The sequence below is a fragment of the Dicentrarchus labrax genome, unplaced genomic scaffold (genome assembly GCF_905237075.1).
Source record: "Dicentrarchus labrax unplaced genomic scaffold, dlabrax2021, whole genome shotgun sequence".
NCBI lineage: Eukaryota > Metazoa > Chordata > Actinopteri > Moronidae > Dicentrarchus > Dicentrarchus labrax.
The window spans coordinates 13,522,859-13,549,974 of record NW_026136706.1 but is presented as its reverse complement, the minus strand read 5'-3'; the positions used below and the strand labels follow the sequence as shown (position 1 = coordinate 13,549,974).

The following is a 27,116-nucleotide window of genomic DNA, read 5'->3' as shown; positions in this document are numbered from 1 at the left end:
CTGGGATAGGGTGGCCCTACAACCATTTTCTATTTCATAATGAAAATAAATTCATTCATATAGATAATTTGTTTGTTTATACCAGTTAGTAAATGTTCAATAATGTCCCAGAGCTGTTAAATGGGAAGTTGTCTGGTAGCACTACAAGAAAAGCGAGGTTGTCTTATACTGCTACATCAACAATCCTAATGTTTATTCATTTTATCTGATAATTATTATTAATGTTTGTTTATTAACTGGCGGACCCCGGGCAAAAGCGAATCGAGTATCCCTGTGCTGCAGCATTTGTTTACTTGTTGTTGACAGGCAGAAATAATCCACGCCATCAACAGGCAACATTTTTATGAAATTAGGTCACATCTCTCTGGTTTTCCTTTCTTACACACCTGAGTTCATCCCGCCTGCGTCGGATCAGCTCTTCATCCAGCCTGTGGATGCAGGTGCCTTCGCTTTTGATCTTCTCAAAATGTTTCTTCACTTCCTCTCTCCATTCTGACTGTAATATGGATGGACACGGTCAAAGTGCTGACAATTCACTCACACAAACGGCATCAGACGATTTAAACTCAGCACTAAGAGAACAATATCATCCAGAGCAGGCAAATACATATAGTCTAAGGCTCGGCTACAGTGCAGACCTGAGACTTGAAGTAGGTCTCCTGAGGAGCTCCTAGGACATCAGCAGAGGCAATGTCGAGGTGTAGGAGGATCTGACGAAACGAAGGCCTGTTCCTGGGCTTGCCTTGCCTGGAATCAGCAAAAAAACGAGGAAGAGGAGTGATTAAATGAGATACACCTGCCACTAAACCTTTTTAACCACAATATTTCACATAATATCGACATAATACATGATCCACACTCACCATGTTTGTTTCATGAGGATTTTGAAGCCATCTGGGCAGGTGGAGGGGACGGGAAGGTGAAGACTGTTGCTGCCAACACCCCAAATGATGGCAGAGGAGTCCACGTCTTTGTAGGGAATCTCTCCAGTCAGCAGTTCCCATAAGACAACTCCAAATGACCTGCGACACAGAAGTAAAGACAGTCTGTTTCAAATTCAGACTTTAACTGTACATTACCGGCCTTTTTCATTTTATTTACTATATTTCTTAAAAATATATATTATTTGTAATTTGCATCATTTTAATACTCACCAGATGTCTACTTTTTCAGACACAGGCTCGTTTCTTATCACTTCTGGGGCCATCCAGGCCACCGTACCCGCAAATGACATCTTTGTACTTTTGTCACTGAGCTCTTTGGACGTTCCAAAGTCAGAGATTTTCACAGTGTCGTTGTGGGTGACCAAAACACTAAAACAAACACAAACAGAAGACATATAGACTTTTTTAGCAAGGTTTGACTGTTTGATTAGGCGGACCAAAACAGAAAATATCTCCTAAAAGTTTACAGCAGTCCTATAATAATCTCTAACAGCTGTATTGCAAATTCTGGTGTTACTATAAAAACTCATGTTCAGCCTCTCATGTCAAAGCCAAGCAATGTCAGACCAACATTTATCCAGGTCAAATGACCCGGGTTAAACCATTCAGACTGATGCCAAGTTTTTCCAGTGACATTCCACTGGTTTTAAAGCGGTATGAGTTTCTTTTATAGCATTTCAATCTTTAAAGCCTAAAAGACTGTTACAGAAGCACATTTCTGCATCTGAATCACCCCATTAGCCGAATGAGGCTGACCTTTCCAGCACATTCAGCCTGCTATCATTCTGCTGACTAATACAGTGTTTGGCACTGCTGCGGCATGATGATATTGATTAGAGAAACAGGGCTACAGTGTGCAGAGGATGAGACAGGATGAGCAGGATGAGACAGGACACTGTGTCTTACTCTTATATTAAGGCAAGTAGCTACATTTAATTCTGAGAATGGTATTTGAGTTAATGTCAGACCATTCAGGGATGAAAGGATGAATTGTTGTTGCTGCTGTGGGCTAAGAAATCTTGAACAAGGCTGCTGAGCTGTTTGCCTGAGATTTACAGATCAGTTGCTGCATAACAGTGACAAAACAAGGAAATATACTGTACTCTCCCTCTAGATCAGGAGGAAACATCAATTTTGCTGCTTTACACACTGATGCATTTTCATTCAATTTAACTGTATTTTAGTTGTAACTCAACACAACTGTAAATTGGGCTCCTGCTCAGTGGTTTTTTGAGGTTTAGTAAAGATTGATCATTTTCTTAGAATACACAGTGGTGAGAACTAAACAGTTTCTAGGTCTCCGAAAAGTATACTCTCATCTTACTAAACGAGGAAATGAGGAAACTCACTTGGGAGACTTGAGATCTCGGTGGATGATCTTGTGTAGGTGTAGGTAGTTCATGCCGCTGGCGATGCCGGAGGCCCAGTCCACCAGCATCCTGGGGGTCACTTTCCTCCCCGCTCTCAGCACCTCATACAGCTGGCCCTGGGCACAGTACTCCATGATGATGCAGTAACAAGGTGCCTGGGTGCACACACCCCTAAGTTGGACGAAACACAGAAAAAACACATTTACAGACCAACGGATACTGACAATGACAAACCCAATGCTGGTAAACCGTTCACATTTGGACACCATCAGCGCTCCACCAGCTGAAAAGACTACATCAAGTGACATACAAGGTCATATGGTTGTAGACTTACTTGAAGCTGATGATATTTGGATGCTTGAGTTTTCGCAGGTGTTTAATGTCCGTCTCCTTCTGCTCACGCACCTTCTTGATGGCCACCTCTTCAGAGCGGAACTTGCCCAAGAAGACGGCTCCCTGTGCTCCGCTGCCCAGCCACTGCAGCTCCGAAATCTCTTCAAATGGAACCTCCCACATGTCTGGAAACAAGTAAATTATATTTTATCACAATAAAATCTATATATTGTTACTTACTAAGTGTTTTTAGTCTTTAGTGTTGTTTTTATTTACCCATACTCTTGTACTGTCATTTTGGAGAATTTGCTAATTCACTTTCTTGCTGAGAATTGGAGGAGTAGATTGATAACACTTGTCTGTACGGTAAATATAAAACTATGGCAAGCAGCTGGTTAGCTTAGCTTAGCACAAATACTGGAAAAGAGAGGGAAACAGGTAGCCTAGCTCTTTCCAAAGATAACAAAATCTGCTTACCTGCACCTTTAAAGCTCGCTAACCGGCTATTTATGTGCTGAACTATTTCTAGACTGGACATTTTCTGGAGTCACCACTGGCTGTCTGGCAACCTCACTGGGACAACAAGACTCCAGGAAGTGAAAATGAAAATAGAAATGTCAAACTATTCCACTGAAAATTGAAATTATCTTGGGGAAAAATACAGTCACAACACTTTCAAAATAAATGTCCTGCAGTTTCAGTCATCCTCATCAGAATGTCGTACTTTCTAATGTACAGATTTGTGGCACAGCAGATAAAATTAAACAAAACATGGTTCAAACTAAATATCATATTTCATATATGCCATACTGAGCAAAAAATAAATCTAAAGCCATGTGCACAACTGCTATAAATGTCGTTCAAACTGTGAGTCATATGCTGTTCCATCCTCGTTATGTGGTTTTGAAACCAGCGTACAGGAGAAGCTATGCTGCTGAAAATCTTCAGCCCACTACATTTGAACATTAGCTGACCAACCACAAGACCCAGCCCAGTTCTGTCTGACCTCAACTCGTATCCTGTAGCCTCTGTGTCCAGCCTGTACAGGCAGGCCTGCAGCAAGGTGAGTCTACCTTTACCATGACCTCAATTCAAACTGACAGCTGTACAGCTTCACCCACAACAACAATATGATGAAGCTAGGGGTGGCTGTTCAATTATGGTTACAGGATATTTGAATTAAACAGAGTATTTGGTTTCCTAAACTGATGCCATGCAGAAATAAAAAACCCAGAACTAACCTTGCTGTTGTAGCTTGTATTCTGTCGAGTATGTCTTCCCTATGATGTTCCAGACAGGCCGAAGACAGCCAAAAAGACCCTCTAAGAAGCCACCCGACCCAGGCCCGGCTCTGTGGAAGTGCAGCTTGATGTCATCAGGGTGATGGGGGTGGCTCTGCCTCCCCTCTCCACTGTGGTCAATGGGACACTCTCCTTCTCCTGTCTGCTCCTCCATCCCACTGCCACACCCAACGTGCTCACAGGAGGCCGGAGATACGGCTTCCTCGTGGTCGTGCTCCTGCAGCTGGAGCACGCTGTTGTCAAAGTGCCCACCCTCGCTCCGTGTCGAGTCCACACTCAAGGCTGTGTTAGGGGGGACTTATACCCCCAGCACTGAGTCCTCGTCCTGGCCGGGCGTCTGCAGTGTCTGCAGGGGAACAGGCAGGTGTGTCGGCGGGGCCAGGTCTGTGATAATCTGAGGAGGTAAATTGGACGGAGGCGCCTGAGGAGGCTGAGGTTGGGAGTTGGGCGAGTTTGATTTCTTCATGGCGTCCCCAACCACAGTGAGTTTGAGCTCCTCCTTTAGCTTGCCCACCAGCAGACTGGGGCATGAAGTCCACGATAGCACCTCGGGGGAGCTACCCATGGTGTCATGCATGTGCATGGGCTACCCAGTGATGATGAGTTGGGCACGTCCTAACACACTGGTTTGTCTAAATGCTGTAAATCACCTGCAGAATTGGGAGAGAACAAGAACAAGAAAAGAGAGGCAGGTTAGTTAAATTATAAAGTACATAGAAAATGAAATGCAGATTAAATTGAGTTGAGTTAAATCCATTTGGATGCTTATAGACACTTTTTATATGGCATAAACACAATTGTAACTGTTGCCATGGGGCTCTCTTACTTCCACAAAGAGACATGCAATCCTCTCATTTCCTCTCATAGATCTGGGATTGAGAGGGCTTACATTAATGATGATTATTTTTAACTATGAAGTGCAAACACAGCTGGGTGGAGGAGGTCACAAATATCAGATGGGCTTTAAATCAGTGCACAGGAGACAGGGTTGCTGAATGAAAGAGACTAGATACAAATAATACAATTCTGTGAAATTTCTGGGAAACAGTTGGACTACACCGATCGCACATACACAACTGGGGCTTTAGTATGTTCCCTGTGAGGCAGTAACTGTATAGCGGGGATTAAAAGTCTTGCTGTGTGTATTAGGACTGCTGAGAGCAAAACATCTGGCACACACAACCCATTCTCATTGCTTAACCAGCAGGGCCGGCATTGGCCACTAAGGACCCGTAGCCAGCTGCCCAGCAGACTTACTAGTTTTCTTCAGTCACTGAATAACTGGGAGAAAATTTATACTATCTCAATCTGCCTATTAGTGTTACACAAGACGCTGCTGAACCAGGGTCAGGGAAGGGACACAACTTTCCTAAACACAGAGGTCATTATGCAACATGTTGTTACTTGGATTGGGTCATATGGGGAAAATCCTCTATCACAACAGATGTCATTGTATACCACAACATTTATAGATATTGTGATACAGAAATCTTCTTGAAAAGTTAATCTATAAATGGCCCCTACACCAGATCTGTTCTTAGATTTGCAACTTCACTCATAAAGGCCAAATACATCCAGAGATATTGAGGCCGTAGCTTCCATGACATGGCAAAATCTCTGACAAATTTAAACCTAACTTAAAGTACATGTTGTCATATTGCTCCAAACTAGTTGTCACCACTGATTTCTCAAACATGGCAAATGAGCTTAGCACATATGCACACATGTAGAGAATAAAATGAATCCAAAGCCAAAGCCAGTGAATGAGTGGAAGTCATTTTGTCATGCATACTGATCTCAAGGTCAAGAACCTTCCACTTTTATACGTAATGATAATATTGGCAGTAACTGTGTAATACTATTAGTAGATTAAAATATGTAGAACTGAATAATACAACAAATGTATCAATATTTAAAGTGATTATTCTGTATTTATTATTTTTCGTACAAATCTAAATCTAAAAAGATAAAAAGCTAACAGCATGTCACAAATACATATTTTTTAAAAGGCTCAGTAATTTCCTAAATCCGCTGTAGATTTATAGCAAACATTAGCAGGATTAAATAATGCATTTGTTGGTGACATGAATTAATACATATTTTGTGCTCTAGTGGGTTTTTAATGCACCAGGACGCTGTATATGGGACCTAATCAAAATAAACTACAAAAAACACGTCACCCAGTGCAACAGTGTGACTCATTCAGTCTATGTGCCATATTTTAGACAACATTATAACACTAGTTGTAGCAACTAGTTAGAATCAAATTAGTATTGTTTTTTGTTTTATTATGTGATATATGGATGTTAAGACAAATATAGAATATCTCCAGTCTAATGTGAACCAAATATGTTTTATATTACAGTTGTTGTTAAAAAAACTACCGAACTATGCAAACCTTTTCCTGTCCATCTACCAAACTCACTACAATATGTAGCATTTTTGCATGATTTGAACGTCTTTCGTCAAATTATTCTGATGGCAAAAGATTTTGGACTGGACTTTAAAGTATGTGTTTCTTTCTTTCTCTTCATCTCACTGTCCCTGGGTCAGACAAGACTGCGTAGGGGTGTATTGGTGTGCAATGCTCTCTGCCAGTGTCTTTTTCAACACTATCACTGGGGGTTGCCAAAGTCTGTAATTTGTTGCAACTGTAAAAATACACAGTGTTTTCATACAAACAGATGGCAATTTATCCAGTCTGACTGTGCTTGTTTACCAATCTTGGCAACAACAAAAAAAGCAGCACAAAGCGAAGTGTATCAATTTCTTCTTAAATGACACTCCAACCCCTGAAGACAAGGCCTTAGTAAGTCAATCAAAGTTTAGGGGGCAGGAGAAAATATAGAGTGAGGGACACAGCGAGTGGGAGATAGTGAGAGGCTGTACAGAGTGTACAGTTGGGAACAGAAGATCAAAGTCCAGGAGGGAGGAGACAGAGTGGCAGAGCAGCGAGCTGGCGCTGTGTTACGTGGAAGTTTTCTGAAGGGTAGAGGGCAGTCCTGAAGTCCAATCAAAACACACTTAGTTTATGTTGCCCTCTGTGAGGAACACTGGCATGAATGCACAGCTCCTCCTCTCAACATAGGTCGAAGCACAATAAAGCTTTGATCCCTCGGACGCAGACACGTCTGCTGCTGAAATGCTGCAAAACCTATTCCAGACCCCAGCATGGGTGTGTTTAATCATGTCTTTGTTATTTAGAATTTTGCCTTTTTGGATACTTGACAATAGTATGAAGAAAAGAAAAGATGGGGAACGAGAAAGGGCACACATTAAAAGTTCCTGACAGGACTCAGAAAGTGCAGATGCTCACAGTTACATGGTATGCGTGCCAGTTCGCTGCTCCACACAGATGCCTCTTATATGTTTGTGCGAATGCATGTACTGTATCCATGTGTATCTACTGGGGGGGTAACCTGAGCGCTGTGAGAGTGTAGTGGCTGCCAGAAGCTCATCTATAATGCAGGCCTGTCTCTAAGCAGGTTGCTGAGAGTGCAGGGGAAGGAGAGAATGCTCTCTCAGGTATCCAATAAATCCGTCCCTTCCACAGCCGAGACAATCGAGCTGTTCGAGTAGAGGCCCGTGCTGTAATTCCACCCCGTGGACGATTCTCAGAGCTGGGTTTCTGACGTGGGCCATGGTGGGTTGATGTGGTCGGCTGGACAGAAACACGCGCAAGGAGACACAAGCCTGCACGCACAGTACCACCTATAACCAAGTTAAAACTGCACTATTATCTCGCATAAATAATGACTACAGAGCACAGTCAGACAGAAAATCTGATGCCTTTCAACTTCTTATAATTTTCACCCATTTGTGTTCCCTGCCCAGTCTCTTTCCTTGTTTCTAATAAGCTGAATCAGGACTGAGTCTATGCGTCTATATCAGACACAAAGAAAAGGAAACAGACCTCTCGCTCTTTCCCATTAATCTCTAATGGAAGATCTCTATGGGCATAGAATCCCATGAATAATGTCTGCGCCTCATCAAGAAGGGCCCAGGGTTTCATTTACAGTCATTTATTTACAGGACTTTCCGAAAGTGACCGTGACTTGGCAAAAGACACTCTGACGTTGAAAAAATGTTTGCATAAAGTAGATATCGCTTCAGAGAAAGAAACAATGCAGATGCTCAGCAGAATGGATGAAATTAAGAAAGGGGGGGGGCTAGAGAAATTATCACGGGCTGATCCTTTAATCCCTCTACAAACAGAGACCTTATTCAGCCCTCCCCCCTCCATATATCCTCTACACACTTCCTTTTATTTCTTGCCTCTCTAAAGACAACCTAATGTTTACGGTCAACAGCACAATGCATCATGGTAGGTACATCTTTAATATATGAACATACTTATAGACGATGAATATCGCTCACTAGTATAGTTTACACTTTATATCAGTGTGTGCATGTGTGTGTGTACATGGCAGCTGGTGGTGCAGGGAGATCAGGTTCAGCGCAAACACGTGCTCACACACACACACACACACACACACACACACACACACACACACACACACACACACACACACTATACACACATGCCCGGGGCGTGTCTGGCAGGATCCAATAATCCCACTACTCCCAGCAATCCACTGGGGAGGGGAGTTTTTCTGTGCCACTCAGCAAACGCCATTACAGTTGTTTAGATTGTGTTTCAACGTGCTTTACCCACACAAAAGCAGCTGGACCTTCCACAACATATTAATGTAGCAACAGAGAGACCTTTAACATATACAGGAAGTGCTCATTTATGCTCACACACACACACACACACACACACACACACACACACACACACACACAGCAGCATCAGTAGCAGCAGCAGCCGCAACGTCATTTGTGTCTCCATCACTCTGCTCCTCATTAAGGGAAGCCCTGCTGGGCCCCATAGGGGGAACCTCCCTTTAGGTGACAGCTGCGCTACCAACAAAGAACCAATTTAGTCCCTATCCCACCTCGTCATTCACACGTTACCATGTCAACACAGCATCCATCGTGACCTTCTGCTTCCAGTCACACTCACTCTCATCCAACACTCAGGTTTGGAGAGGCCAAAAAGCCTGGAGGATGCTTTTATATCCACCAAGCCTGTCACATAGGGAAAGTTGCTTGACAACATACAGTAGTGGTCTTTGCTTTCTTTAAAGTGAGGAATTAAGCGCATTCATCAGAATATACTGGGCTTTTTTTAAAGAACAAAGTACATGTTATAGCTCTTTACCTCAAAAGTAGATGGGTACAACTCTCCACATATCAGATACTAAAAACCTAATAATAACAGATTTATACAAATATCTGAAATTCATATGATTAAACAGCTTCAGAGTCTTATGACTACAACACAGTGAGCCAGGGTCAAACCTTTTCACAGATACTGTCCAGATCCAGCAGTCTGGTTTGCACCATCGCCCCAACCTGAGAGCTTATTGCTGGAAGTAAAGATGTCCTGCTCCAGCCCGTTCCTATCCCAACTGACCTCTTCTCTTGAAACAAACAAGATTATAAGAGCTGTACTCTTCTCCGCTGAGCACCAAAAGTAACCAATAAAGGAAAAGTTTAGAGTATAAAAAGAAAGCAGACTGGACAAATACAAGAGCCTCTTATCATCAGTAGCTCAGAAGGCTCTGTGGTCTGAACTACACATGTGACCGTCTGTTATTCTGGGTCACAGTTGAACAGCTGAACTCTGGTATCTGTACTTGTTTCCTTGTCAGTGCAGACTATGGACTTTCATGGCCAATGTTCATCATGTGAGTAAACAATGTTATGAAACAGAAATCTGGAAACATACTGCTCATAGATTTCTCTCTGGTCACTGAGCCAGACAAAATTCTTACATATTCAGCAATATGAACATCACATACAGAGACCTCGGAAATATGACTCTGCCAACAGAGCCGCCCAAGTCCTGATTTGATTGTCGGGATGTGGGCTGATGTCAAATCAGCTTTCCCTCACTTCCATGGCCATGAGTCCTGCCAGAGGGGATTGGACAGCCTGCTGTAGGTGGATGAAAGTAATAATCTGCTGGTGTGGGAACAGCGGTGGAAGGGAAAATAAACAAATTCTGGCACAGCGTTCAGGCATCTGCCATCACATGGCTGACATTTCCCTATAATCCCTCCTTCTTCATATTCTGATTCCCTCTGGTGACTCACCTGGGCTGACTTAAATACCTGGTGGTGGCTGGAGGGGAAAGCAGGCCATAGAACAATAATCCCTGCCTGCCTACCTGCCTGCCAGGGGTTTGACTGGTGTTGCCGGGCAAATAGAAACAAGGTCAAAGCTGCTCCTGCCGAAGCCACAGGGAAAGTGCCAGGTAGGATCATCTGAAATATGCTTGATTTTGTTATGAAGTCTGGATTTCTCAGGAAGAGGAGGAGGAGGAGGAGGGCAGTCAGGTGGATGAATGAAACTGCCAGAGAGAGAGTTGACTGATAAAATGATGAAAGAGTGTGTAAAGAAACAAAAACAGCTACACCTCGGCTTCTCCTCCTGAAGTCCAAAATATCAACGTGTGACTGTGTGGTTCAACAAACCAAATTCATACTTGCAGAGTCCAGCTGACCGACGCGTTCTAGAGGTATACACTCAAACACAGGGTTGACATGGCTGTGGATAATTAGCACTCCAAACACACACACATAACTTGCTCCTCAAATAGCCTCAGCCGGTACCAGCCAGAACTGGAGAAAATAAATAACTGAAGAAAAGAGTGTGCGCCATCGACGCGTCACACACTCCCTCCAGCTTCATTCTCCCAGCCTCTCAGTGAGGCTGCAGCCAGAACTGCAACCAGGACACACAGTCTCCTAAAGCCTGCAACTATCACACATACTCTGCTCTGAAAAGCTTCAATATTGGCCTTTTCAGTCAAGCAGAGTCTTTGTTCCCAGCGATGCTTAACGATAAAGCTTTACAGAGCTCTATTTATGAATGCTAACCAGATCCATCCAGATAGATGATGAATGCAAACAGACAGAAAGGGACAGTGGGGCCAAGGAGACAGTGGAGTGAAAGAATAGCTCAGAGAAAAGTAGAGGAAGAAAAGCAGATTAGGGAGACAGAAAAGGATACGGAGGGTTATGAACAAGGGAGAACATTTCGCGGCTGGAAACAGAAAAGAGGGAGAGGGGAGAAAAATGAATGAGGGACAGACAAAAAAGGAGAAGGAGAAACTGCTTTTCTGCCACTGCTGTGGCTGCTTGCGGCGTGATACTGTACCGACCACGCTCCAATGGGAAAGACTCCCAGAGCGACAACAAAGGACACAAGAGGAGCCGGCTCCATGTGAACTGGGCCTGTCTGCCCTACACGGCCAGGAGACAGCACACACACACAGAAAAACACACTCAACACTGCACACCAGAGCAGCTGCTGCCACAACAATCCCCCTTGTGCTCTTTTAATAGGGACGGCCTGCCTGGCCCGCCAACAACAAGGGCCGGGGAGAGAGACAGACACACAAAAAGTGACACAACAGACAAACACGCATATTGCAGGAGACTGGCTGTGACTGACACCATTTTAATGTCTGCAACATGAAAATACACAGAACTATGGAGCAAAAAATAAATAAAAAATGGAGCATGTGAGTCTAACAAGACGAAATGTTGTCCTACATGTTTTTTCTTCTGCCTAAAGACAGAGTCTGCCACAGCAGAAAGCCAAGAAATCAATACACATTAGTGCTTCGATTACCTCCTGGGTTCATACTACAACTGCTTGCCCTTAAAAAAAACTCAACATGTACCTCAGCTATGTTTTAGTATTAAATTATTTACCCCAAGCAGCTGAAGTGTGACACTTTAGGGAAAAAAATCCAAATGGCAAACTCCTCATGGATATGAATATGCAGCCATTATTTTAAATGCTCTGTGGAGAATGGATGGATGGATGGAGCTCTCCCCTCCTCCTCCTCCTCCTCCTCCTCTCTTTTAAAGCCCGGCTGCCGGCTACTCATCCAGTGCAGTTACATAAACATGCTTAGTAGCAGAGGACAGAGGTGGGCACACACAGAGCTTTCCTGCTGCCAATCTGAGTGAATAAAGAGATGGATGAAGGTGCAAAGTGGGGGAGAAAAGTCAGATGGTAAAGCAGGCAGGGGGGGAACATGGACAAAGACGGAGGTAGAGTTAAATAAGGCCAAATAAAACACTGCAAAAGGAAAGTGAATGTGATTTGTGTGTATGAACATAGTAAAATAACCGTGGCTGTGCGTGTGTCCCCAAAAAAGTCTCATCATCTGTGAACCACCAGCATTATAATGCCTCAGAGTATCATTTGGCTGCTACATCACAAGGTTGAGGGTTAGTTCTGTTGGTCTATACCTTTACCTACATCTCAACCTGTCCTTCAGAGGGCACCGAGAAGTACTGCATCAAAAAGCAGCAGCAGCATCACCGCTGAGCCTAAAATAGCTCCTGCACGCACCGACGCATGACCACTCAACACACTCCTGCAGCACTGCTACTGAACAAACACTGACAGCTGATCCACATACAAACAACACACACATTATGCACACATTTGAATGTCTCCTTGCAGACATACACACATGAAAAATCAAAGAAAAACACCAGAGACAAACATACAAGCGGGAGAAGTACCTCCACATCACACCAGCTTCCACTCGGCAAAGACACAGCTTCAGCAGATTACTCACAGCAGACAGAGCTCAGATTCATGGTCCTCTCTCAGCTCAGAGGCAGGGACGGATAGAAAAAAAAAAAGCCAGGGGAAGAAAGACTGAGCTGACAGTCAGGATGGAGAAAAACAACATGAAAAGCAGGGAGAGGGGGAGACAGAGGCTGGAGAATGACAGGCATTCCTCTAACTCCCGCAGCACCTGGGCTGTGAGTGGGTGGCCGGGAGCGTCACCGGGTCGCTGAAGACCTGCTCACGTCACACTTTTCATGAATGGAGCTGTCTGACGCAGAGAGGACGCGGCTCAAAGAGCAGAGGAGGAGGGGACGGCAGGGGGGGCTGGGGGGTAGCAGGAGAGGTGGAGCCTTCTGCACAGACTCTGAGAGGAGGAGCAAAGAGAGATGAAGAGGAGAAGGGAGGAGGAGAGGGGGGATGTATTTCAAAGCAGAACCAGCTGGGAACAGCAGGTTAGGCTGCGGTGGCGTCTCTGTAAGTAGGACAGGCCGTTTCTGCACAAGAGAAATCCCTTTGTGCCAAATCAGTAATCAGTTCTCTCCAAGCCAGTTGTATCAACATCCCACATATGACTACACACTGTAACAAGTATTCCAGAATGGGCTATCCATTTGTGACTAAAAATAACATGAAAAATGTCCTTACAATTTCCTAAAGCCACATCTCTTCTCCAACCAACAGTTTAAAACCCAAAGGTTCAATTTCTTCTTTGCTATCACACACACAACAGAGAAAAGCAGCTAATCCTAACAACTGAGAAGCTGGAAGGAGAGAGAAGAGATTGGTATTTTCTGTCTGAAAAATAACTTAATTGATTGTCAAATCAAATCAAATACTCGACTAATCGTTTCAGCTCTAAATACAACAAAAAACACTGTACAAACCATATTAAGGATCTTAATTTGTAGTCCAGTGTGGCACCACAGAGGGAATCCTCTATAACAACAATGTCAAATTTTATTTTCAGGTGAACTGTTTCTATGTAGCAGGTAATTACAGGTAGAACAATGATTGATGATGACATGTTGTAACAAATAACTTTATTAATGGTAAATACATTTAGGAATGCTTTATAGATATAAGGCATCCATTACAACAAGGTAAGGTTGTGTAAAATCCCTTTGGTTCCAATGAACCCTCCTCTAGGACGACACTTTTGACTTATGACTCATAAATTATTAGCATAAATTACATATTACCTATTAATAAAGCCATTAGTCACTAATTAATCCATACATAAAACCAAATAACCCAATCCCTTCTTTGTGAAAATTCTCTTTAATGTAGTTTATAATTTGGCCAAGGTCACATCCGGCTCACACACACATGCACACACAGTTCAGACCTGCTTCTGTAGTTAAATAAAAATTAAATTAGTATGATTAACCTTGTGATTTTCACCACAGGGTGTAAATTATCTGCGCAGCTGTTCTTTCTCTTCATAAGCTAATAACTAGTCTACTGTAAACTGTCAGACTTTAGTATTTGATGAAATACGCATGAAAACCATTGGTCATATACTGTTGTACGACTGAATTTGACTATTTTGCCAAGCTTTTCATGATGATGAGCACTCGAATCTCAAATCAAACCACCTGACAGGAGTCCATACTCAAGGGGGAATAAGAAAGTTTAAGCTGTTCAGAGTTGAAGGACTATGACAGTCGGAGAAAAATCAAAAAGGTCAGAGACAGAATGTCAGAAGAACCATTCTTTACTCTCCTCAAAAGGTCATTTAATGTCTCTCACAATCTCTCACACTCCAGAATGAGCTGAAGTAAAACCATTTCATTCAGCCGTTCAACTTCTCTACACATTTTTGCATTTGTGTGCAGGCTTTTGTATGCGTGTGCATACACGTACTGACCTGTCAGGTGGTTTCTGAGCATCTCACAGGTTTTGCAGACTGCGATCTGGGCTCAGGTTTGGCTCCTTTTTGCTTCTCACCTGCATATACACACACAGAGCAGGGATAAAGTGAGTGACAAGTTAAACTTTGTGGAGACTGAAAAATGGCATGAAGGAAGATGCTGCATTGTGTCTAAAATGCACATTTGGAGCACCAACATAGGTAATGCCATCTGCATCATTTTCAGGGTGACATTAAAGAAAATTGACTGAACGGCTGAGTCACCAGTTAATCTGGAGACTGGGACTGGAGAGAAAAGGGGGGTGCAACTCTGCTGTGTCTGTCTGTATGTATGTGTGTTTGTGAGTGTTAATGGCAGAGATTGATACTGACCGCAACCAGAGGGGGGTATATCAAAAGTGATTGATTGAGAGGGAGGGCCTGCGGGTGAAAGGAAAGGCTTGGGGAACAGATGCTCCACCCCATCCTCTTGTTAAAAGCCTAAACCTCTGGGGAAGATGATGATGTCGGCAGGGGGGGAGTAGTGCTGAATGTAATGATGCATGGAGGGTCGGGGGTTGGGATATTGGAGCAGCATTGTCCACTCTCCATCCTCAAGCCACACCCCAGCAGGGGACACCAGAGGAGGAGGACTGGTATCCCGGGGCGAGGCTGAGGGGGAGACTTCCAAACACAGCCTATAAATGGCGTGAAATGACAGTCAAATGAGTCACGGTGCAGATGGCCGAGGATGCTGGCTCTAATGGGACTGACATTGGGGAATGGTGAGTGTAGTTGGCGGATTGTTGGATCTCTTTAAACTACACCTTTGTGATGCAAAGTCCAAAATGGACACAATGTCAAGCATTCTTCTGGATCTGAAAAGAACAGGAGTGGGTATAGACCGGAATTGTTATTCTTGCCATGCCGCTGAAGACACACTCCTGTAAACATGTACACAGTACACGCACAAAAACACAGCCGGGGCATTCCCAAATATACAGCTCTAGTTAAATATTGGCGAAGAGAGATAGAGTGAGACATTAGGTATCCATAGGAGCAAGGAATTCAAATACCTGAGCTGTTTGCTTAGCGAGGACATCTAGCTCCGCTCTATAGCTGAAATTCCAAAGGTCAGCAGATCACAAGCCTCTGAGCTTATATGGAAACAAGCAAAGGCACATTGTACTATGAAAACTAGTGAGCAACTCACTCCAACTAAGTATTTTTAATGAAACCCTGAACTAAATGTGATACATAGTCGTGATACAATTTAAGGATATTATCAGACATAGCCAAAGGATCCTGTAAAACCAAAATTAGTCAGAATCAGTGACTTAGAAGGAAGCTGAAGAGGCTTTCCAGTGTTTTAAATATGCAGTTAATTTTTTAAAAGGCTATCCTAGGGGTAGTGCTTTTAACAAATATTGATTGCATTTACTTTAAACTCATCAAAGCAGTGTTGATTTGTGAGGACTATCTATCTAACAAATAATGCATGAATATGAATCACAGGTTCCATATCAAAAACCCACAGATGTTTTAGTGAGCCAGGGCTACGTTTGTGAGAGCTGGCTTTAAATTTTCTCTCATCATATGTCTTCCATCCTTCAATTTCGCTAAAAATATTTGAATTAATTCAGCTTTAATTAAAAGTTTCAAATAACAAGCAGGGCAGCTGAAATCTGAGTGTATTCATTTTCTACTTTGATGACAGCTTTCTCAGGTAGAAAATGCCTTTCAGTACAGTATGTGAAACATTCATTATGTTCCTATCAGTCATCGCTTGAGATGAAAAAAAAAACCCTTTTTCTTTTGATCACGAGATAAATCACAAAGTAAAAGCAAAGCTCATTATAATAAGACTATAAAACAGTTATTTTGTGATCATCATGGCCTCTCGGGCCCTCCTAACTCACCTCTGCTGAGCCAAACATCTGCCATATTTATTTTTGCCGCAATTACATGGACAAGCCACCTGCCTGACTACTTGAGGTGATGCTGTTCTGTGCCTTGGTTTGCTTCCGACTGTGTTAATATGCGGTGTGCTGGTCAATGCTATACTCTGTAGCATACCACTGCTTGTTATGCCACAGAAGTGATTGAAGTCTTTAACAATCACCAATCACTAGATTGTTTACAGCTGCAACATAATGAGTGATTAACATTGTGTTATGGTTTTATTCTTATTAGAAAGTCTGTAGAATCAAACTAACAATCCTCATTTAAGATTTATATGTAATGTAACTAAAGTACATCGATCATAAAGGACATTTTTGTCAAATAAATCAGAAACTATTCCAAGCAAAGTGAAGTTAAGAACACAGTATCAGTGGAGGGTAACATTTTATATATATTCCTATGTAGGGAAACGATTGTCTCAAAATATGAACTGAATCTGAAATTCACACTAAGGATGCAACTACTTTAATAATAATCTGACAATCATTTAGCCAGTGAAAAAGGTTAAAAAAAACTGGAGCACAGTGTGCCATCTCCAAATGTCTCGTCTGACCAACAGTCAAAAAGCCAAAAACTATTTAATCTACAAAAATAGAAAACATAAAATAGAACAATATGCTGATTTAAGAAGCTGAATCCAGAGAAAGTTTGGTATTTTTGCTTGAAAAATTACCAATTTATCAATTATCAAAATAGTTGGCAACTTCAGCCTCCACACAGTGTTTCACAGGTCAGTGTCAAAATCCATCATCTTTCCATCATCGTCTCATCTCTTAATATAAGATCTAGTTTAAAAAAATTAATTACATCCACAAATTGCCCATGAATCATAACCTAATCTAACTTACTACAAGCCTTTATATAGGTTGTCTAATCTAAACAATAGCCACAACCAGATATTAATCCTTACTCAGATGTATTAGATGGTCAAGAAAAATTCCAGACCACTTCTTAAACATGTCCGAACCAAAGATATAAAAAGAGTCTGACCTCAAGTCTCTAAATTAGCTTTATCACAGCGATGGCCGAAGCCTCTTGTTCTGTCTTCATCACCGGCCACACAGACATGATGTACAGCCAGTTAGTGCTCCATGTGCCCTGGCCTCGCCTCCAAGTGCAACAGAGCTGTAAACCACACTGGCTCAGCACCGTTATACACACTCATTACTATTTCACCAGCAGCGGAACAACAGCACTGACAGCTCCTGTGTCCCCCGCATTAATAAGAGAAAAAGCACCATCGCAGCTTACAGTGGTTTACCTTTACAATCTGCCATCGCATGCAGTGGCCAGGTACAGACACGCTGGCCCACACACACACACACACACACACACACACACACATCTATGATTACAGACTAATAAATAAGACCTCCATGGAGATTTGCTCAGTCTTACAGTATGTTGACATGTCATACTGGGTCACATTAAATTATGAGTAAGTACAGGTGGAAGAAGTAATCAAATCTGGCAACGTCAACACAAAAACCCTCTCTCCAATACAAGTGATTGAAAGCGTCACATAAGTACAGCCAGTATCAAAGATAGACATTGTACAGATGAATGATTATATGTTCTTCTTTTTCATATATTAGTTTTTATTAGTTTCAAATAGTTTTTGCTTTACATGTAAAACAAAATTAAATGTTAAATGTTTAGGCAACTTTTTTAATCTTTCATTTTAACTTTTGGGGCTCTTTTTGCTCATTTTAATTAAAGATAAGAAAACGTTGGTAGATTTATAGTCCAAAATGCATTGTGTTATTGATTGAAAATAATGTTCTAGTAAGTAAGTTTTTGAAAAGTTCAGATTTTGGAGATATCTCTTTATATTATGAGCCACTAGGCACGTTTCCTTCGTGCCGCTTATAAAAATTAGCTAAATACCAAAATGTATATCTAAAATTTGCCACTTTTAGACTATTTTATGTAGGTAAAGTCCTTGTGCAATTAGGTTGTCGTTTATGAAATGAAAAACGGATTTTGTATATTTGCATTTATCAGAGCAGGTACTGTTTTGGTATGGTACTGAAACTCAACATTAGTATAGAAAACGTACTATTAGCACTTGAGAGCTTAATGAATCTGTAAAATAACTACAGCAAACAAAAAACATAGTGAAATTAAAAGTTGAAAATACAATTTAAAAGTAAAATAAGAGCAGGAAAAAAAAGGCAATTCTCATACAAACCACCCGTATCTAAAACTGTACTCGAGTACACTCTCTGTACTCCATTAAAAGTACATGGTAGTTCTAAGTTGTGTGACTGCAGAATGCAACCTCTAAGACAATCAATGAGGTAAACTTGAAAACAGTGTGCAAAGCAATTAAACTGTCAATAAAAGCCTTTTTCTGTCACTGTGATCGGCTCAAGGTCTACTGTTGGCACAGCAACGGTCGGACATAGACAGACCAGATACTCTGTTAGAGTAAACTGAATCAATCAATCTATCTCATTTCTCAGTCTATGTTCACTTTAATGTCTGTTCACCTGTACGGCAGTGAGCTGGTAATGGAGAGAAAGACTTATTATGTAATAGTAGTACATTACAGGACTTTATTGTCCTAAAAAAAGCTATTTAAAAAAATCTGAAGCTTACAGTAAATTAATCTCAGGTCAAAATACATTATTTAAAAATAAGGCAACATATAAAATTGTCAAAACACATCTAAAGAAGAAACCAAAAAGCCAACTAAACTAGAAAGCTAACTCAAGTTAACATTAGCTGAAGCTAGCTGGCAAGAGATAGCCACGGCTATCCTTGGTCAAAGCTAATCTAACTAATGTTTGCCATTTCCTGTAGTTCTGAGGAACGGCCATCTTGGTCATTTAATTTGTCAGCCCACATAAATAAGGACCGGCAGTAAAATGTAAAAACAGTCAGTAAAAACAGCTAAGGTAGCGTTAGGTTAGCACAGTAACAGTAATGTTAAACGCCATCTCAGCTTATGGCTTTATAGTGGAATTCACATGATTTTGAGGGATTAAGATGCTTTTGAATCACACAACTTAAATAATTTATTTTATTAGATTGATTTCAAAGTAATTATTAAAGTACTTCATCTTTGCCTCTGTAGAGAAGAGCTTTATTTAATTTATTTATTCTTAGGGGTCAGTTTTCCCTACAAGATATCTCCCCGACTTGCCAAATCTGAAATTATTAACACTTATCTTAATTTTTACTGTACAAAAACCCTTGTAATAAAGGTTGTATGGCCAAATGCTTTTTTGGTACCGTCTGCACCCCTAGACCAGAGCTAACTGGTCGGCCACTGGATAAAAGAATAGGAGAGAGAAAGTCAGATGAGTTCAGGAAATACCTAAACTAATGAGAACAGACTGGTCCCCGAGTATGTTGACTTCATGCACAAGGACAACCCTGTTTGCCTAAGATGGATGATAGAAACAGGCCGGCCTGTCTGGTGGATTGGATTTACAAAGGCAGACATGGATGAGAGTCCTGCACACAACAACCACTGATTCTGAGAGACAGATAATGCTTGTGAGATTACCGTGCTGAGCCCACCAACAACCTCGGCCTGACCAATCCGCGCTGAAAGGAAATTACATAACAATGACTGTTCAACACTCCCGGAGGATTCTGCCCGCACCACAACAATCCATCCATCCTTGTTCCCTCTCTTTATTGTGAGTTCAGAGTAGACTGCACGGGTAAACAGATGAGAAGCAGCAGACAGAAAGCCTGTGCCGTCGCCACCCCCCCCCCCAACTGTATGCACCTGGTAATCCCGAGCGTGATTTATGGGATTGCGTGCAGAGCTATAATACAGAACACAGCAGCAAGTCTTAGATAACATAAAATGTTATGAAGGCTCAACAGCTTTTCTTGCTCCTAATTATTTCACTAAAGAGAATTATCGAAGTGGGAGGAAATGAACACACACTGGGATGTCGTGTTCGCATACACTTCACCTCCTCCTTACATCCCTGGATGGAGGATATGAGGAGGAGTGTGGGGCTGCAGTGGGTGGCAGGCAGTTGTGGTCTGCCTGAGATTACTGCTGTGTAGCTGGGGGTGTATGGTGCTGTTAGACGAATATGTGAGGTTACAACTGTAGAGGAGACTGCAGGGCAGAGCACACGCTGTATGTAAAGTGTGCACTGTAATACAGTGGCATAAATATTAGAAAGAACTAAATTACCAACTCACAAAACAACCCACTTTTAATTATTAAGAGGGCAGATAAATGTTCCTTTATCACAGATTTTTAGTATGTTTTCCACCTGTGTTTAGAGCTGCAAGTAATACTTACTTTCAGTGTCAATTAACTGACCAATTATTCTATTAATGAACTGATTAGGTGTTAAATTGTTTAGTCTATAAAATATTAAAAAAGCAGAAAATACCCTTCTAAAGTTCCCACATCTTCAAAGTACTCATTTTGTTCTTGCAACAATCAGATTCAATTTAAAAATCTATAAAAGAACAGAAATTTAAAAGTTTTTAAGATTGAACTGGAGAATGTTGATGAATTTTCTAAACTAATTCAATTCAATCAATATTGTTGCCAATAATTTCTCTGATGATCAACTATTTGCTCTAGTTGTGTCTAGTCCCTGTTGCATTAGACGAGCGTCACTCATGAATACGTAAGGCCGCATTATACCATTGATCTATGAGTAACAATGCATCCTTTTCTAATCACATATTATTCTACAGATGCACAACATCAGAGGTCAGAGATACTGCAAACACATTCAACATTCAAACAACCACACACACACACACACACACACACACACACACACATACAAATATATAGTCTGTATGACTTGTGCATGTGCTCTGGTTCTTGCTCCTCCACTCGTGTGTGTTAATATGCTCCCCATGAGGCGCCGCAGGCTGTGGTAATTATAGAAGCTCAGCTAGCAGACACATCACCAGAGAGAAGTACATTTAAAGGCATGTGCAGTTGCGTGAATACAGTACATACACACAAACCAAAGCACACACACTACTAAAACATTGTAGCTTGTAAGAAAATAATCATCCACATTTTCACCTAACATGTAAAATGGGTCTCCTGTGAAGATTTTTCATGGTCTTTGGCCGCATTCAAAACTTAAAAAAGGTACAGATAAACGCATCGTTTTACTACATATGACTGGGCACTCATAAGTAACCCAACATTGCTCCAGGACGTAAAGCCTGCATAATATTAGCCGCAAAGCCCAGCCACACTTAGGGTTCAACAATGCTGAGTTAATCTAAACCCTTCACAGTCACTACTGTAATACCCCTGCCCAAATATAAAGAGACGAGCGGCTTAACCCACTTCTCAACCCAATCCTAAAACAGGCTGACCAGCAGAGCGTCTGCGAGTGTGTCCAATAAACCCTTTTGGCAAACGGCAACTCTACCTCCGGCGGATGCCAACAGAGCAGAGGGGCCCGGAAGATGGAAGATGCTTACTTTCTTAATCAAGCTGAGTTGTCGTTATTGGCATTTAGTGGTCTGATATAGATGTGAGGAGTGCCAGGATGGCTCTCGGTGTGACAAGCTGGCCCTGCGTGTGGCGCACAGTAAGCTAAGGATGGGATGGAGGCAGGGCCTGTGGAGCACAGACAATGTCATTACAGAAATGTCAGTCAGGAGGAAGGAGAGGAAGAGAGGGCCTGGGGGGGGGGGAGAAGAAGAGAGATAAAGAGGGATACGGGAGGAAAGGGGGCAATGCATTCATGTTCACATCCCTCCTTTACGTTAGTTGTTTGGCTTTTTCCACTCAAATGCCCCTCAATAGCCGTACGTGCACGCAATATGAACATTCAGCACATGTGATTATTATTAATCACTGTTCAGCTCCACATTTATTTAATATACAGCTTTATATTATTGTCCATTTGTTGTGATTTGCTGTGTTGGGTGTAGGACTGTTACGATAATTAGCATTTTTCAACTATTTAAATAATCCTTTAGTCTATAAAAAGTCAAAAGTTTGTGAATAATATTACAATAATAACATAAAATTTCCCACAGAGCAAGGTAATGTCTTGAAATTTCTTGTTTTGTCCGACCAACAGTCCAAAACCCAGCAGGTTTTCAATAAACAGTGACACAAAACAGAGAAAGAGAAAGAAATTATCACATTTGAGAAGCTGAAACCAGAGAATTTTGAGGGTCTTTGCTTGATAATTGACAAATAGTTTATTATCAAAAATGATTAACAATCTACTGTTTCAGTACTAGCTGGGTGTAAAAGATATTGTCCCTGTATATTTTCTCTAATTTGGTGCCATGACATCAAACAACACTGATTCCAAACTGGGCACTCAAACATTTTGGACAATGTCAATTGTTTTTAAGCCTGTAGACCTTTTTCCCAGCAGCCATTTTGACATGAAACAGTAGGGTAAACAAAGGTGTTAGCAATGATTTAATTAAGTTTCTGTTCAATTTAGTGTAGCAAGACCTTTCCAGTGAGCCAACATACACAAATGCAGCACCCAGACTTTGTTTAACATGAACAGAAGCTTTAACCAGTATCATTGGTAACAACTGTGTTTACCCTACTGTTTCATATCAAAATGGATGCCGTGAAAAAGGTCTAAAATGGCATCAAAGCTAACATCCGAATGATGGAGTGAAAACACCTCTGGGGGTGAATCAAGAGTGTGGGGAGTAACTAATGTAGTCCTTTTTCTCATGGCTGTGATGGATCGATGGCAGCAAACCACTAATGACAGATAAAACATAAAACCTTTATACTATTTTCTTAAATGTGGTTTCATCTTATGAAATACAGCAATGAGCTTATTTATTAAGCCCGATTGAACGCGACACTGACGCTATATAAATGTGACCAAAAGTAAACAAGCCGAGTCTCCGGGGCTGGGATTAGAGAGATAAGACCAGCTGCAGGGCCACACTGCTGCTGCTGCTGCTACACATGTCAATTACATAAAATACAGCTTCCTGTCTGTACGCCAGCATCAGGACCGGCCTGCCCTTCCTATGTCTCTGCTGACGCTCTGCTCGACGTGGCACTCAACCGCTCAGATGTGCAGGTACTCTTGACAACTGGACAAACATGCCACGCAACAGCAGCACCAGAGTGACCCACTTCTTCTAGAAGAGGGGATTTTGAGCGTTGAACCACTTATAGGATAAGGCTAGTGGCATTCTTATTTTTCTTATTGTCAACAAATCCCATGAAAATCCTCTCAAATGTTGTTAGTATGTCTTTCAGTCCACTTCTCTATCCTGTCTGTGACACTCTACTAATTTCTACTGAACTCTTAAATCTTTGGGTTCAAAGTATTTAAGGCCAACATGGAGGAGTTTAAAGTGTTGAAATCTGAATATCATGACAACTGGGCAAACCTCATCTGCTGATGAAGGTCGCGTGATAAGATTGCAAGCTCAAGAACAGAAATAGACTTTGCGATGATGTTGTTTTGTCGACTACTGTTTCCAAGGTCAAGAATTAACTCTCTCAACATCAATATATATGTTCATTTCTGAAAAAAACAAAGGCTCGACCGTTTTCTGAAACAGCTGGGCTTTGTAGAGTTTAGGAAACGTTACTCAAACACGACCAGTAGCACATTTGCTGGGGACTATTTTCAGTTGCGGATTAATACACATTCGGTATGCTAGTGAGTATATCTGGCACTAGGATGGTATATATGGGGCTGAGCCAAAATAAACTACAGTGCCCATATTTGTGGTGGTAGGGGAACATGTCACCCAGTGTAACAGTGTGGCTCACTGATGTGTCTTTAAGCTCTGCGGCACAGAACGATACACTACATTATATATTGTCACTGCAATAGGTTGGTCGTTTGGGTCTTTTCATGCAATTTGTTGACAATAAGAAGATTATTAAATTAAAGCTGCAACTAACAATTAGTTAAAATATAATATTATATATATATATTATTCAAAAGAATGCAAAAGAAATGCAGAAAAGCAGCTGATCACAGACAAAATTTAAATTTGCCAAATTATTTTCTGTTGATCGACTAAAACAAAAGTTTCGACTCTGAGTAGAATATAACCAGCCTCGTCCTTTAAGAAACACTCTTACTATGATTGCTGCTAATGAAATGTGGGGAATTCCTGGACTTGTCCCTCTCTCTGTAATCTCTCGGGAAATGAAACGGAAGTCACGCCCTCACTGACGTACTGTATATTGTTGAAAGGAAAAACAATCTGCTCATTCTCTGTTGGTGGCAGAGTTTGGGTTCAATGTCAATGTATGAAAATGTCCTTGTAAAAAAAAAAGAGTTAAAAAACTCTGGCCCACAGTTACAGTTGCTCACATTTGCCGTAAACGTGGTGTTGGGTGTCTTTGTGCCATAGTTAAGAAACACAAAGAACACCTGAGAGGTGTAGCCTTCAACACTCTGTTAGTGGGGGACTGCATTTGGCTGATTGGTGCCAAGTGTGACCTGTGACTGCACCACAGACGGGCAAGCCGTTACAAGAGAAGCAAAGCCATTAGTGACACACGTGGACACTTACTGGAAATGTCCCACTCAGCACAATGAGAGTGGAACACAATGCTGCTGTCGTGACAGCACACAGCATCCACCGCTCACACGTGTAATGCTTTCCACCGCTGACTGACTGTCAAGTATACCAAAGTGAAAAGGCGGACGAACCATAAAACAGTTGTGACATTAAGTCTTTGTGAACGACGTACGAATGATCACCTCTGATTTGTGTCAGATGGCCGACTGAGAGCTGCTCACAGAGAGCATGGAGGCTGATGTGTGTGCTGTGGTCAACAAAGAAAAAATGGATGGCAACATGCAAAAAACATGTGGTTCACAAGTTGCAAATAAGTGTAACTGTGTCACAGATAAGTACACATTTTAAAGGGCAATCCTTATTTTACAGTTCAATCAACATTTTAATAGCATTACATTTGGGTGTATTATGACTTGTTTAGGACATGGATTTGACTCAGGACATTATTATCAAGACATGGGGCTTACTTGAGACTAAACTATGACTTTGTTAAGCTTTATAATGTAGTTGAATCGTATTACATAAGACTGAGAGGTGTCTCAACTCATTGTTATAAATGGGGTTGGCAAAATATTAGAAACATCTCTCATTATGATGCTGCAGCACTACTAGGAGTCTGGTGATTGAATACATATCACAATACAGGGGTTATGGTTCAATACACTGTGATACTGTAAGTGAGGTGGTATATATATATATATATAGTGATTTAAAAGAACAACATCAGACTATATGCATAAAATCTGAGTAAAAACAATGTTTCTATGCAATCAGAACGGTGGGATCTGCATTTGTATTCACCACAGTCGCAGTAACATCCAACGTCATAGCCCACAGTTTACATTTATAACACTGCTAACGTGTAGTTGGAGGTTTAAACACAAAAATCAAATTACAATATCACAAAATAAAATATTGTTGCATTGTTTTTGGACCACTACAGCCTCAAAAACGCAAGTTGAATCTAAAACAGTTCACTTAATGGAGACTTATTGCAGGGTTGTGGCATTAGTTTAAGTCACATCTAGCTATAACCCTAATCCTTACAAACAAGTGTAAACACCATATAACAACCTCAATAACAACAGTGCAGTCTAACTGAGAGGAAAACTAAATATTAAAACCAGAGCCAAACCTCTCCCAGCCAGGGGCTTTTGTTTTAGCCACGTAGTCAAAAAAATACTACACAAAAAGTACTTTCTGAGTAACATCTTACTCAAAAACAAACATTTCTTCACCACCCACTATAATTTACCCTCCCCTCCTGCAACAGCAGCGCACAGAGGTCTATAATTTCCTCCTGCTTCAAACAGACAAGGTCTTTTTCTAGACCCAAACTGTTCAACAAAGATTGTCCACTTGATTACATAATGAAGACCAAAAAAAAAAAGAGAGAGAGAGAGAGAGAGAGAGAGAGAGAGAGAAGCTTTTTTTTTTAAATACTTGTATGCAATAACCACTTTATATATATAAATATATATATGTATATCTGTTTGGCTGATTAAACCTGGTGGTACAGTCTTTACTCGGGGTGCCACTATAGGTGTTTATTATGGGCTGAAACATTCATTCATAAACAGTATGAACAGTTTACAGCGTTATGCAGTTACACCGTCGTCGATGTTAATGCACACACAACACACCGCAGCTCCACTGACAGATACACACACACACACACACACACACACACACACACACACAGTCTCAGCGCACTCATCCCAACAATCAGACCCGATCCAGTCAAACTGTGAGAGCTGTGGAGGTTTTATTGTCACTATAAAGGATAAAAGTCATTAAATAAACGGAGAATATTACCGTGTAGCTCCGCGGGATCCCTCGGAGATGTCCAAACTGCTCTCTCTCCCCCTCCTCTCTCTCTCTCTCTCTCTCTCTCTCTCTCTCTCTCTCTCTCGGTCCATATATTTATTGTCCAATCCAATGGTGTAGTCTTGTGAGCGTGCTACGTCACTTCCGGACACCTGTAAACCCCGGCGTGCACGTCGTCGAAGATCGTTTATTGGAGAGATGAGTTCAGCAACACCTGAAAACTGGGGTCGGTAAACATATTTAAATAAAAAGCAGTAACTGCAGACTATGGTTTAAAGATTGTGTACCACAAGAAATAATTAAAGTGAACTTTTGGAAAAACTTAAATTCAGGTGAAATCACAGTATTTGTAACAATTTTTTTTTTTCTT

At 41.5% G+C, this 27,116-nt stretch overlaps 1 protein-coding gene across 1 annotated transcript in view; it reads right to left on the bottom strand.

Annotated features, from left to right (window-relative positions):
- The window catches only part of si:ch211-45c16.2 (mitogen-activated protein kinase kinase kinase 13), a 32,971-nt gene extending 6,181 nt beyond the window's left edge, over positions 1-26,790 (bottom strand). Inside the window, exons 1-9 of the mRNA XM_051404164.1 lie at positions 26,735-26,790; positions 14,480-14,559; positions 3,889-4,598; positions 2,649-2,832; positions 2,294-2,485; positions 1,155-1,313; positions 864-1,022; positions 639-747; positions 387-496 (exon numbers count right to left, since the gene is read on the bottom strand). Coding sequence (XP_051260124.1) covers positions 387-496; positions 639-747; positions 864-1,022; positions 1,155-1,313; positions 2,294-2,485; positions 2,649-2,832; positions 3,889-4,102 — 1,127 coding nt within the window. The 5' untranslated portion in view covers positions 4,103-4,598; positions 14,480-14,559; positions 26,735-26,790. The remainder of the gene's footprint in view (positions 1-386; positions 497-638; positions 748-863; positions 1,023-1,154; positions 1,314-2,293; positions 2,486-2,648; positions 2,833-3,888; positions 4,599-14,479; positions 14,560-26,734) is intronic.
- Positions 26,791-27,116: the final 326 nt, after the last annotated feature.